The 14,882-nt window shown below is 39.1% G+C and overlaps 1 protein-coding gene across 1 annotated transcript in view; it reads left to right on the forward strand.

Annotated features, from left to right (window-relative positions):
* FAM120B (family with sequence similarity 120 member B) overlaps positions 1-14,882 on the forward strand; it is a 102,816-nt gene that overhangs the window by 18,822 nt on the left and 69,112 nt on the right. Inside the window, exons 4-5 of the mRNA XM_074948800.1 lie at positions 2,227-2,328; positions 10,653-10,825. Of these exons, the coding sequence (XP_074804901.1) occupies positions 2,227-2,328; positions 10,653-10,825 (275 nt within the window). The remainder of the gene's footprint in view (positions 1-2,226; positions 2,329-10,652; positions 10,826-14,882) is intronic.

Raw genomic sequence — 14,882 nt, forward strand, 5'->3', positions numbered from 1 at the left:
ACCTCACTTGAATAATCGTGTATTTATATAATTGATGGATTATCATCACCAAGATGTTGTGATGTTTTGTAAATATATATATATATATATATGCACATACACATGTATACATAAATATAATAATAATAAAGGTTTACTCTGACTACTCTCTCCTTTTTGGTATGTTAATGCTTGAGCAGCGTAAGTACCAGAAAAATGTTCAGTGTAAAAATAGTTTTTCACCCAAATTTAGAACCCAATGACAGTTTATAATCTTAATTATAACATTTTTATAACCCAGCATCTCATTTTTTATTGAAGTATCCTGACTTGCTCATAAGTCTTTTTTTTAAAGATAAATACAAATTTCAGAACTCTTTTCAAAAAGTGACACTAGAATTCTAAGTTAGACATTCCTGTTAATGAAAGATTATCAATCCAATAATTATCAATTATTATTCCAAAGCAGGATGTTAGACTGTTCAGCAATTCAATTGCTATACAATCTCAGGGTATCTTTTTAATGTAGGATTTTTTTTATCCTCTAGCATCTGCCTGGAGATTGACAAATCTGTTTTCTTCATATTGCATATTGGAACACAGAAGTGAAAATTCAGGGCGTGCTCCACTGAGCTGTATGAGATGGTTGTGATGCAAGCAGATTCTGGACCGAAAGGGAGAGTACCATGTACAGGGGGAATAATACTAATTTTAGTATTTTTTCACAATGATGGGAGGTGATCCGGAAAAGTTTCTATAAATCAAATTACAACATGAAGATGATGTGTTGAATACGCCAAATAGAATTAGGATACTTTTCGAAATACTTAATTATTGTATTGTTTTAAAAAAAAGCTTCAAGTAGTTAGAGCATAAAAATAGCAAATGTAACATTTAAATACTTTTAGGGAAAAAATGGTTATAACTATTTCCATATCAGAAAAAAAGGGCAAGCCTGCCAGGTAATAATAACTAATAAATCTAGTTAAATATGTAGGAATGTGTGCTGAGCAAAAGAGGTTTCTGCGACCTCCAACAACATCAGGAAAGCATGGACATGCCCAATACTACTAAGGTAAAAAATAAGGAAGAAAAAAAACTTTATTTTGGGGGGATCAGGAGACTTTTCAGACCTTCTTTATACAACATAATTTTAAAAGGACAAATGGCCATTTCTCCGCCCCCCCCCCCCCCACAAATGGTTTGCCTTTAAACTGGGATTTTCAAAGGATCCTGAGAGAATTAGGCACCCAACTCCCATGAGATTTCAATGGGAGCTGGGCATGAAAGTCAAAGGGAAATGGGGGCCCTAATTCCCTGAGGCCTTTTTTGAAAATCTCAGCCTAAATTGCTAGCTACCCCAATCATCACATCAAGCATTTTTCAAAAATATACTTTGGGATGAGATCCGCAGCCCCCATGCTGGTCCCTTTACACTAGGTGAGAGGGCTGGAGTGGTGTAAAGGGGCCCTAAAAGCCCCGGTTCTAGCCATAGGAGGATTCCACTGGTGCGGATAGCTGTATAGGCTGCCCTGTAATGACCCCTTGCAAGACCTGACATAGCATGTGTGCCACGGTCAGGTCTGGGAGCAGGCAGGGAACATTAGGGGCAGGGCTGGAGCATGCAGCACTGTGGAGAGTCTGGGCTGCGTTGTTGTCTTTCAGGCAGCCTCGGGAGGCTGACATAACATAAAAAGAAAAGGAGTACTTGTGGCACCTTAGAGACTAACAAATTTATTTGAGCATAAGCTTTCATGAGCTACAGCTCACTTCATCGGAATGCCACAAGTCCTCCTTTTCTTTTTGCAGATACAAATAAGGTGCCACAAGTCCTCCTTTTCTTTTTGCAGATACAGAGTAACACGGCTGCTACTCTGGAACCTGACATAACATAGGTTCCCAAGACTGGCTAAGTTACACCGAAGGGCAGCCCAGGATGAGAAGGGCACAAAAAGCTAACTTAGCCCTTCCTCCTCATTGCCACATGCACAGCTCAAAATTTTGCCTTGAGTTTTCAGTTACGATTCCAACACTGAACTCTTGTCATAATGTATAACTAAACCTATAGCCATTTGTTCTGATCACTTGTGAAAAGATGCTCTAAACTGTTTCTTGTATTTTTAAAGGATCTGAGCAACCAGCTGTAATCTAGTGCTTACTAATGCTTTGCAGTCCCCTCCCACCACTCTTCTTAACCCTTATGTGAACTTGTACTTCGTTTATTGATCAAATTGTCTGTTCCTTTAGACACCTGCGGAGCCTATCCTATAGTAAAGGAATGGTTTGTGTACTTTGGGAATCCAATGGAGCAACCAGACCTCGTACAACCTATGCAGCTTGACATTCCAGGTAGAATAAAATCTCATCTTTATATTTAACTCCGAACCGATTAATGATATTATTTGAATATTTGGTTACAAATCTGTTTAGAAAATCTTTCATCAGATATTTGGTGGTGCAGTCAAAGAGGACTATGAAAGACCAGTTGTTAAAATGTTAGTGTTGTATCTCCGTAGCTGCTTGGAATTGCACTGTGTGTTTAACAGTTTTAATCTCAGAATTTCATATTAATACTGTATTAAATTAAAATCTCACACCGTTCTTGAGAAATTGACATTTGAAGCAGATGTGAACAATTATTTAAAGAGTTTGAAAGGTATATTGCATGTGAGGACAAGGAAGTGAAAAGAGGCTGGTTTACCAAACCATACATAAATCTAAAAATTGTCCCATTTTCAAAAAAATATAATTGGACCTCCTATGTGGTGCTTGTGAATTCTTTTCTACTATTTGTGGCCCATACACTGTCTGCTTTCGATGTTTGCACTACTTTGTTTCTTCTCTGTCTTTATTTTGCTTTAAGAAAAGGGAGACATTGCACCACCAGCATTTCAGCTATCTCATTGTGATTGTAATATTAAGAGGACCGTTTTACATTTATAACACATTTTTCACTACATGATTGGTCACACTGTATATGAATTGCCTGTCTACCACTGCAGTGCAGTCACCCCTGGGATTGAGTGTGACATCTTTTTAATGGCACACAGCTGCACTGTGATAGTTTAGTATAGGAAGTGAACGATACCATATCCAGTTGCACTCTCAAAGGGAATTCAGATTGGCCAAAAGCAGTTACCTAGCTGAAATTTATCCAAAATATTTTTAGTGTAACACCTTTACCCTTATCACAAGTGTGTCAGGAGCTCAATTTTATCTCTCACTCAAAATATGGCATCTCCATTAGCGCGGCACCCCCTAATAAAATACCAAACTTTGGTCCCAACCCCCAATCCTTTGGCAGTGAGCTATGTACAAAGGGACCCCTACAGAGCTCATTACATGGCTGGGGCCTATGTTATAACAATAAAGTTATGACAAAAATGACCAGATACTAGTAAATTGGCCCTTTGGTCCAGTTTCCGACCTGGAATGAGCAGGTGGAATTCCCATTGACTTTAATGGGAGTTGTGTCTGCTTACCTCATGGATAATTTGGTCCTTAATTTTTAGTTCACATAGTGGAGGGAAAAAATGCACAGCCATCATGAGTTAAAGGGGGATTATGAGTCATTGACTAACCTGCCATTTTTTTCTACTTGTGTCATTATTTTAAAACACAGAATATTTATAATAGTTATCCTGTCTTGCCTCTTTCTGGAAGTAGCAAGTGCTCCCATGAACTGTTTGGCACCAAATACTGCTGTTACTTTTCTTACTGCATTTATGTAATTGGTTGTGTTTATTTTTTCTATTTTGGTTCTTTTTAAAATAAATAGGATATAGAAATGTGCCTCTGAGCTTACTTGACTATCACACAATCCAGTAAAGGAAATAACTGGTAAGACCTACTTTCTTCCTTGACCCCTCAAGTCCTTTTAAGATGATATAAGAAGATGCCCATTAAATCTGGTGACCTTTCTACTTGTTCCAGCACCCCTAGTCCCAAATTCACATTTTCCCTACTGTCAGTGCACTCCAAAACATGCAGAATTTGAAAAGCATGTGCTACTTATATGCCCTTCTTCTTCACAGTATCTGGGCACCTCAAAATCATGAATGTATTTTATTCTTACAAAACACCAGTGAGATAGCAACATATCCCAATTTACAGGTGGGTAACTGAGGCAAAGGATATTAAATGACTTGCCCAAGGTCATAAAGGAAGTTTGTAGTTAAGCTGTGAACTGAACCCAGGTTTCCTGAGCCCAAATCCAGTATTCTGTCCCAGATACTGTCTTCCTTCTCTAGGAATCTAGTGATGTAATGATTGCACATTCAAATACAGATTTCAGAGTAACAGCCGTGTTAGTCTGTATTCGCAAAAAGAAAAGGAGGACTTGTGGCACCTTAGAGACTAACCAATTTATTTGAGCATGAGCTTTCGTGCTGTAGCTCACGAAAGCTCATGCTCAAATAAATTGGTTAGTCTCTAAGGTGCCACAAGTCCTCCTTTTCTTTTTTCAAATACAGATGTTAGGGGAATTCAGGAGACAGGCAGCTGGTTGGGGAATGAGATGGATCTGGAGATGCCTAGGATAATATGAAGCCATGGTATAAAAATCAGTTGGTCTGTCTTATACAGCTTTCACTTTATTTCATTTGAGTATGCATTTACAGAGCACCACATCTTCACATATTGGTTTTTTTTAATTTTTTTTTTTAAAGTTGGGGGAGGTAAAATCTTAGCCCCAAATCTGCCCTGAACACTCAGTCTGAGTACTATGGTTAAATCTTCTCTTCCAGGTGGTAGAGTCGGAGAAGGACTTACATAAAATTTCAGGTGCTCTGGCTACACCATTCATCTTCATGAATAACCATGAAGAATTCAAGTCCAAAATATAGTTTTAAAAGTATGTGCAACCTAAAAGTGGAAGTTTATTCGTCCCTAATAAGTACTAACTCAGTAATAAAAAGCTGATCTACTCACAGAGCAGACTATTACAGAAAGGGAGGATGACTTCTGGTGTTTATTTTTAGTGCTCTGTTTTCATTCCTTCAGAGAACAAATATTTTTCTGAATTTTTTGCTGTCCATATTTGTATGACTTAAATTCCCTCATGCAGCTTTTATTTTCCACTGCATGACTCTGATTCACCAAATAAGGATGTCAGCAGCACATCACAGTTTTCAAGTGGGAATCTTATTTGGAGATAAATTTAAAGATGTTGTTATAGGAAGTTAGAATTCAAATCTGTCAATCAAAGTCAGACCAACAAAAAAGAGGAATCTTGATAGAAGGTATTATTTGAACCACAGGCATTTGTAATATGTGTGATGGGTTTTGGTTTTTTGTTTGTGTGGCTTTGGTTTTCTGCTGCAGATTCTGATAAAAATATGTGTCTTTTTGGAAAATTTTATATTATATAAACATTTCATCACTTTCTCTCAAAGAAGAGTACTAAGAGATTATGGATGAAATCATGGCCCTGTTGAAATCGGTGTGAGTTTTGCTGTTGACTTCACTAGGTATAAGTTTTCACCTATATCTTTTCAGGTTTCTTAATCTGTTGAAGTGGTTAAAGAAAAAGCTTATATTTTGACATATGTTTTAAACTTTAATCTGGATCATTGCAGATATCAGAAATCTTCAAAAAAAAAAAAAAAAAAACCAGGAAAAAGACTACTAAAATATACTTGTTATAGGACATAAGACAGTAAGATTGTCTGAAAATCTTACAGCTGGTAGAAGATGCAATATTAGGTTATAAAATAACTGGTGTTAAGGCTTCAAGAACAATAATTTAAGATATAGTGTGTGTGCCTGTATACAAACACATCCTTATATGACCCAGCCCTCTGAAGGAGTCCCGTCTGAAATTTTGGAGTTTCCCCTTCCATTTGAATGACTAGGGTATGGATTTTCTCTTACTCTCCCGCACACATCTTAACAGACCAAAATTAAATTTAAACCCTTAGATGACTTTTGTTTTCTTTAATTTAATGGTTGAGCAAAGATGGCCATAAAAACGTAAAAGACCTATTAGGCTATCTTGTCCATCCCCCATGCTATTGATGGGGATATACTAGGGTGACCAGGTGTCCAGTTTTCGACCGGAACACCACTGACTGGGCCGTTGACTGTCCAGTTGGCGGTGCCTCGCAGGGGGGCTGGCAGCTCCCTGCTAGCCTCTGCGCCGTGCTGCTCCCAGGAAGCAGCCGGCATGTCCCCCTTCCGGCTCCTATGCGTAGGGGCAGCGAGTGGGGCCCCACATGTTGCCCCTGGCCCAAATGCTGCCCCTACAGTTCCATTGGCTGGGAACTATGGCCAAAAGGAGCTGGGGCGGGGGCGGTGCCTGTTGACGGAGCAGCACACAGAGCCTCCTGGTTGCGCCTCCACGTAGGAGCTGGATGGGGGACATGCCACTGCTTCCGGGAGCTGCCTGAGGTAAGCACCGCCTGGAGCCTGCACCCCTGACTCCCTCCCGCACTGCAACCCTCTGCCCCAGCCCTGATCCCCATCCTGCCCTCGAACCCCTCGATCCCAGCCCGGAGCACCCCAAAGCCCTCATCCCTAGCGCCACCCCAGAGCCTGCATCCCCCAGCTGGAGCTCTCACTCCCCCCTGTGCCCCAACCCCCTGCCCCAGCCCTGATCCCCCTCCCGCCCTCCGAACCCCTCGGTCACAGCCTGGAGTCTGCATCCCCAGCCAGAGCCCTCACCCCCCTCCTGCACCCCAGCCCCCTGAGCCAGCCTGGTGAAAAAGAGAGAGTAAGGGTGGGGAGAGTGAGTGACAGAGGGAGGGGGGATGGAGTGAGCGGGGGACAGGGCCTTGGAGGAGGGGCAGGGCAAGGGTGTTCGGTTTTGTGCAAGTAGAAAGTTGGCAACCCTAGGATACATAATTCTGTTTAAGGAAAATGCATGTAGATTTAATCAATATGTTCTGTCTTCCAGAAATAATCTAGCAAATAAAATGCTGATAAAATATTTCTAAAGGAGATTAGATTTGATAAGAGACGTGAAGTGTATTAGGAATGTACCATTTAATGAGTTTGAAAACATTCTTATCTCCTGAAGATAGCCAATCCATTTGATGTATTCAGGGTCTGTATTTTACTACTGATTAAAGAGACAGCCTCAGCTGTCACAAACATATTCTGATACTGCTTTTCATTTTGTTGCCAAAAGTATCTCAGATACTGTAGGTGAATTTAAATTTCAGTCACTTCATATTGGAGGAGTCTGGATGTACTTTCATTGTTCCAGTCATTGGTTACTACAGGCATATGTAATGGATATACCTGGTTTCAGAAGAGGGTAATTGAAAAATTTATTTTTAAGAGTCAAATTTAACAAGTGTTCTGGCTTGCTGTAGTAAACCTTTAAAAGTGGCCAAGACTATTGACAGGTTAATGTTAAGCATTCCTGATAAGCAGTCTTCTAAAACCCTTCTTATAGTTGTTTTTTCATATACATGTAAAATAGCTAAAATGTTTGTTTTATTATATTTTTATCATTTTATTTATTTCATTCTTTACTATAAAGCCACATCTCAGCTCTCGTTATTTATTTCTTCAGGTTGGGAAGCTGTATTTTTTATTTTAAATTGTGCGGCTTGTATATTACACATGCAGTGCATGTACCATGTGGTGACCTGACTTAGGTTGGTGTAAATTTATACAGCAGCTTCATGTAAACCTAGAGTTTAATGACACTGAGGTGTTAATGCATTCCACCAGTTTGTGTCTGAATGCATTACTTGCTTATTATAAATCAATTATTGAAGCTCAGCCAACCAAAATAAAGACTTACTATGCATGTGAGGTTTTCTTGTTTTTTATTCATACATGATCACATTTAAATACAACATTTATTCTAGCACATGAATTAAAAGGAAAAATTAATTTGATCAATGATCTTTTCACATATTGACTAAAAAGTATCTTTCTTGTTAGAAAAGTATCAACTCATATCCCTGAGGTGACAGGCCACTCATCTTGGTGATAGTCTCTCTCTAGGAATGCACAAGGAGTATAAGCATGAGTACTCCTAAATTTAGCTCTTCACACAATTTTATTGCATAATAAAGGAAGACTGAAAATGACAAAAGTCATGTAAAGTTGTAGGGCATCTTTCTTTGATTTACATAAACTTGTAATGGTTAAATCTCGGATAGGACCGTTAATTTTCCCTTGAATAATCCTTCTAGTAGCAACTGCTCAAGCAGCAATTATGAATTTTTTCCCATTTTGTTTCTTAAATATTTTTTTCAAAAGCAAATCAGCGGATTTGTCTACATGGCACTGCAGTCTGAATTACAGGAGTGTGAATTGTAGAGCTCTCTATATGTTGAATTCTAACTGTCCAATCTGGATCCTGCTGGCACAAACTGAAAGGTACCTAGTTCGTGTTGCTGTAGTCCCATTTCTAACATGTTGTGCTCTAAGTGCCCCATGTAGATCCTGCTGGGACAGATTAAAAGGTACCTCGTGCACATTAATATAGTCCTTTTTCAAATGGGACGACATCAACACAAACTAGTTACCTTTTAGTTCACATTAGCAGGGTCTACATGGGACAGTTAGAGCATAATACGTTAGCGTGCACTACAGTTCACACTCTTGTAATTCAGACTGTGGTGCCGTGTAGATAAGCCCTAAATAAGAATATCCAGGAGTATTAGAAGAAAAATGTATTTTTCTTTCATATCCAAGTAAACCCCTCTCTTTCCTCAGGAATGTATTATAGTTATTGTTAAATCTAGCAGAGAGACAGTGTAGTTTAGTGGTTAGAACAAAGAACTGAAAATCAGGACTTCGATGTACTAATCTTGGCTTTGCCATAAACTGTTGGTGAGACCTTGGGCAAGTCATTGAACTTTGCTGCATTTCAATTTACTTGTCTGTCAAATGAGGGTTATATAATAGCTAACTCCTAAGACCATTGTGAGTTTAATTACTTGTAAAATGCTTGGAGATCCTTGGATGGAAGTGTTGTTATTGGTTGGTAGGTTCAATTAGAAGATAGAATTATGTTTCCTTTACAAGTACAAGTGCAGCGATTCCCAGAATTGGATTCAATACTCTAGGTCTCATCAATACTGTATAAAGTGACACTATCACTTCTGTTGTCTGTGGTGGTATTAGTCTGTATTTTTAGCACAAATTGTTCTTTTTGCTAATTAATGTCAAATGATTAATGTTTTCCTGAAGAGTATGCATATTTTTCCTGCAAAGTGATTTGAAGACTGAAAAATCACCATTTATTTGGTATGGTAAAAGCAAAGAACTTTGTCGGGTTGCATGAACAGTTCTTGTTCCTATGATTGACATCTGTTGATGGGAACCATAGTCTTGAGAATATTAAAGTAAACATTCTGGAGGGTGAGGGAGGAAAATATTTAAGGATTTGCTTTTTAACTTCTCTCTCTCTAGGCACGGTACCATTTGGTTAATGGCTTTCTTTGCTAAATAAACACGTCAGCCATCTAGATCTCAGCACCTTGACACTTTAATCACTTGTTGTTGCCAAGTGGCTCTAATTGTAGAATGCAGCTGCTGCTCATCATAAAGGAAGATGTGTAACCAAATGTAGCTTTGTCCAGTCTTAAAACTAGCACCTCTCTGCTTATTCAACAACAAAAGCAACATTGCTTTACAGTAGGTGTGTATCTTTAATTGGGATTTTTCGGTGCAGCTGTCTAGATATCCACCTGGCATTTCACTCACAATATTATTTATGTTGACAGTGGATTAAATGTAATGTAAGTGGAGAGCTCCAAAGTTCCATTGAAAATAATAGGAGTTAGGAGCCTAACTACCTTTGTGGATCTCCCTAGTTACCATACTGAAGAGTCCACTAAAAATGCCTAGATTGATATAACATGAAACATAGTTAGTCTCATAATGCATGTGTGTTCATTAGTAGTGACGTTATCATACTGTAGTCTAGGGGAATAAATAGGCCCTGGTGGGTTTGATTTAGCTCTGGACTATGCCACTGGACTTAATGTAGGGGGCTGACAGTAGTGGGGTGCTCAAGAGGAGTTCCCATGACAGAAGTTACCTGCAACCACTACTCTGCCAGGGGAATACCAGTGTCATTCCTAAAAGTAGGTGCTGGCCCAGAGAGGGGCATGACCACGGTTCCCAAGGACGCACTGATTTACCACCTGGGGGATAGGCTGATTCCTATCAAACCTCTGTTTCAGGTTAATACTGACCTCTCCTTGTACACTGGAGCTCTTACGGGAAGGGCAGTAGTGAAGACAAAGCCTGCTGTCCCAAGGGATGAATCCCCTTTGTCTCAGAGTTGCCTACACTAGCTCCGGTATAAAAGTGTAGCTCTCTTCAATGAAACTTGTTTAGATTGCAGCCTTTTTGTTTGTTTTTTTTCAAAACCAAACTTTGTTACAAATGTAAATTCAGTTAATTTTCACATTTTGTTCCTTGCAAACTTAAAGAGCAGAACAAGTGTTTCCTCTTAAAGTTTAATTCAGTGGTTCTCAGCCCATGGGCCACTTGCGGCACAGTCAGCACACAGCTGCGGCCCATGTGACATCTTCAGGGTCATACAGGTAGTATATATATTGTGTGGACGTGGTCCACATAACACACAGAGAGCTGCATATGTGTCCCACAGTGGTAAATAGATTGAGAACCACTGGTTTAATTTAATAGGCAAAACTTGTCTTGTCTTCCTATTGCAAAGATAAAATAATGGATTTCTTTTGTAGGTGGAACACCTAGTTTGAGAACATTGTGGCTCACTAAAGGACCAGAGGTGCAAACACTACGGTATAGCACATTTCTGGCATGCTTTCACCTTCAGGACATGGTGGAGGAGTTCCAGTTACTGGACCCATCTGTTGCGGCTGTCTGCTGTCTGCTGATTTACCTTACTCTGCAGGTAAAGTGAATGGTTACTATGTAACCAGCTCTTGCAGCTCACACTTGTGTCAATGTATCTCTTCATCTTTAGCTCAAGCATAGTTGATTACATTAATAGTACTATATTACAGTATTTTTTATTACTCCAGTTAACTCGTGTCATCCTGTCTGAGAAAATACTGTGTTTCCTAAATTATACGTCTTAATTTTTGAATGCCTCTGGCAAAAGACCTTTGCTCATCTTAACAAAAAATAACTAACTAAAAATGTAATCTTAGTATTTTCCCCCTATACCTGGCTCATTTGTAAATTGTGGCTGTTCTTTTTGTGTTTCTTTCATGTCATGATTTTTGAAAAAAGGAAAAGAAAAAAACCCTCTCTGCTAACAGACTGTCTGTTCCTATGGCTACTCTAGGCCTTCTCATCAGCTCCCATGACTTCTTCACACCACCCCTTGTCAGCTCCCCCAGTTCAAAGCCATGATGAGTAGCCATAGCAATTCTCACATGCAAATACAAATTCTTATCTGACTGTAATAAGAAGTCATGTACGTATTTCTGCTGTTACTCTAAAATATTCGCTGCTTATGTACCTAAAACAATGAAAACCAAAAGAAATTTAGGACTGAATATGATATTAATTAATTGTTTCCATTTCTAAGAGATTTTTAACACATTCTTCACAATTTTAGTCACCTTTTAAAAGAGTGAACTCACAAATATATCTTGTTTTATTAGTGCAACGAGAAAATATTTCCTTCATCTAATTTGATTAGCTTTTTGTATTTCCTGTTTCTATGAACTCTTCTTTGATTAAAATATAATTTGTTTTCTCTGACTCTTGTTTTCTCAGTAGTGGGTTTTTATTTGTATGTGAAAATAGGATCTTCCTAATTTTCTCTTACTCTTCTCAGCCACATGAATTAACCCAAACTAAGATTTCTGGGCTTGGAAAGTACATGTGGGAATTGTACAACTGTGTAGAGTAATCACTTTTTCCCTCCCTTTAAGTGGTTGCATTTACAGCACAGATTCTTAATGAGAAAGTACAAAGGCACATGCTTAAGTGCTTTGCTGAATTGTGGCTGACATGATTTTGACAGTGTTAACTATGTATCACTTTATCCTGGATACCCTTCATACATTGCATACTAATATCTGTAGGGTTTTTTGGGGGGTAGGACTGGGGGAAGGGATAGCAAAATAATCTCTGAAGAAACTTGGGCTCCCCTCCCACTTGGTCAGGAAACACAATTTTAAAAAAAATCCTGTGTCACAATTTTGGTGTTAACTGCACCTTTGACCCCACCCCACCTCTGGGTCTTCTTTGAGGGCAGCCTCTTTAGGTTTCCAGGTCCCAGCTGTTCACCACTTTTGGGCAGAGACCTGTGTCTCCTTCCCTCCAGACTGAAGGTTTAGGCTTATAGTCCTTCTGCACCTCACTGTGGTTTCCCCACCAGGTCTAACTGAGGCCTGGCACCTGTGGTTAACCTCTCTCCAGGGGCTAGAACAGTATATACAGTTTATCAAAAAACCTTCACAAAGCAAGCACATTTATTCTTAAAGTAAAAGTGTTACAGAGAAAACACACAAAAAAAGTTCCCATGCACATGCTAAAAGCTTATCAGAGGTCATCTGTCATTTATGGGGCCCTACTAGACCAAAGTCTAAGGGTTGGGGCCCTTGGATAGGAGGTCCTGTCCGTTTGCTGGATCAGAAAGAAGCCCTGAGTCAGTGTTAACCCAGCTTTTTATCCAAAAGTCTTTTCTTTGTCTGATAGTCTCTAGGCAGTTCAGTTTGAACCAGTATATGTGAACCTCCCCAGATGGTGGTATCTCTCTGGAGGTGTTACAACCTGAGTGATTTATCTTAATCACCTCCCAGTGTTTTTGGTTTCTGGAGAAGTTGTAACCTTCTCCCCATAGTTGCATACACATACAATCCCTAACTCACAGTGATACATAAACTTAATAGGTTTCAGAGTAGCAGCCATGTTAGTCTGTATTCGCAAAAAGAAAAGGAGGACTTGTGGCACCTTAGAGACTAACCAATTTATTTGAGCATAAGCTTTCGTGAGCTACCGCTCACTTCATCGGATGCAGTGAGCTGTAGCTCACGGAAGCTTATGCTCAAATAAATTGGTTAGTCTCTAAGGTGCCACAAGTACTCCTTTTCTTTTTATAAACTTAATAGAATGTTGTGTGCCTCTGGGTTTGCAATATCTGTCACATCTCCCTTATAAGAGATTTGTGTAACTGGACTGCTTGACCAGCATCCTAGGGAAACACATGGACTTGTTCCTTGGATGGCATTTCTGCCATTACCTTGCCTAATTTCATTTTTCAACTATTCATATAATAAACATTCTGCTGACAAGCCAGTATACATCATTCATAAATCTATGTAGTCATTTGACAACCATATCATATATTTTATTTCTTTGGAACCTATGGGGCAGTTCTATAGGTGGAACTCTCTCACACACCTGTTTACCTCTGTCACCCCAAAACCTGGTCCTCCCACTCCCACCTCCTATCTGGTTTCTAGGGGGTAGCTCCCATAAAAGGGAGCTCTTTCCCCCTGCCCCCACCACCACTTCATTTATCACACAGACAAAAACACCATATCACTTGTGGGTGAACACGGTTCTCAGAACATTCACTCCAAATCTGACCTCTCAGTCCTCACCCTCAAAGAAAATCTGCACAACACCTTCAAAAGACAAGCCTGGGAACTTAAATTCGTAACTTTGCTAGACACTAAAAATCATGGACTCAATAAAGACACTGGATTTAAGGCTCATTACAAAAATCTGTAATCCACTAACCCCTCCCCCCTTTGTCCTAGGACTGCAGAGGTGTTAACCGCCCATTTCACCTTTGAATGGTTTATTGCAACATGTATTAACTCATTATGCTAAACAATCTGTTCCACCTTGTATTTAGCTGTGACACTAGTACCTTTCCCAAATCTGAAGAGCTCTGTGTAAACTCAAACGTTTGTCTCTTTCACCAACAAAAGTTGGCCCAATAAAATATATTACGAGACCCACCTTGTCTCTCTAAATCAATGGAACCAGTTTAGAAAGCAAAATGCAGCACTCCTCTGTGTGTGAGCATCAATTATAAATGTCTCTGAATTAAGAATAAAATGTTAAAAGATAAAGATCCAAGTGATAAATCTACTCTTAAAAATCTGAATAGGACAAATGAGATGAAGTCATGAACGGTCTTTGGGGTAGGTGAAGCCAGACTTATCTTTTGAGGCTATTAAGAAATTATAAATGCTCTGATACTGGGTGTGTGATAAATGCTTGATCAAATCAGGAAGAAATGCTAAATAAAGTGTTTCTTAGAAATGAGTATTTTGACATTTTAATAAGCTCTTAAATTCTTTGGATGATTGTGTGTAGCACAATAAAAAATACAGACACCAAAAAGCAAAATATAGAAGTTTGCTGAGGAGGCTCCGTCTTTTAGAACAAAATTCTGGAAACATTAATAAATGTTCTGTAGTTAAAATCACTCTTTTTGTTGGTCACACATACTAGGGTTTTCAGGTTTAGTAATTTTCTCTTGCTGCCATTTACACAAAGGTATCACCTGCCTTGAAAATAAAAACAGGGGAGGGTGAATTTGGGGTTGGTAAGATTATTGTCAGATTTTAGCAGGCAATCAATAATTCATGCTTCGGTGGAGTTAATGAATGGCAGGAGTACTTTGCAATGTTACACTATTCTGATATCTATTACCCAATCCTGCTTTGTGCAAGGTTTAAAAGACCTTCCAAAGAAAGAGGGTTTTCAATGAGGGAAAGGGGGGTTGAGCAGAAGTCCCTAATGCAAAGTCTTCCAGTTTTATGATGGTGTCATTTTTATCTAGGGTGGGTGGATTAAATGTTTTTTTTATCATCTAAGAAGAGTAAATGAAGTTACAGTAGATGGCTTCTCTCTGTGTTTCTCCTCTTCCCTGGTTCTTTCCCATTGACCTACCTGCCCTTTTCCCCCTCCTCCACTTCTCTCTGAAATTTAATAAAACAGTATTAATTCCATAAACAAACTCTTTGTTTAAAATGGAT

This window comes from Natator depressus, chromosome 3, assembly GCF_965152275.1.
Source record: "Natator depressus isolate rNatDep1 chromosome 3, rNatDep2.hap1, whole genome shotgun sequence".
Taxonomy (NCBI): Eukaryota; Metazoa; Chordata; order Testudines; family Cheloniidae; genus Natator; species Natator depressus.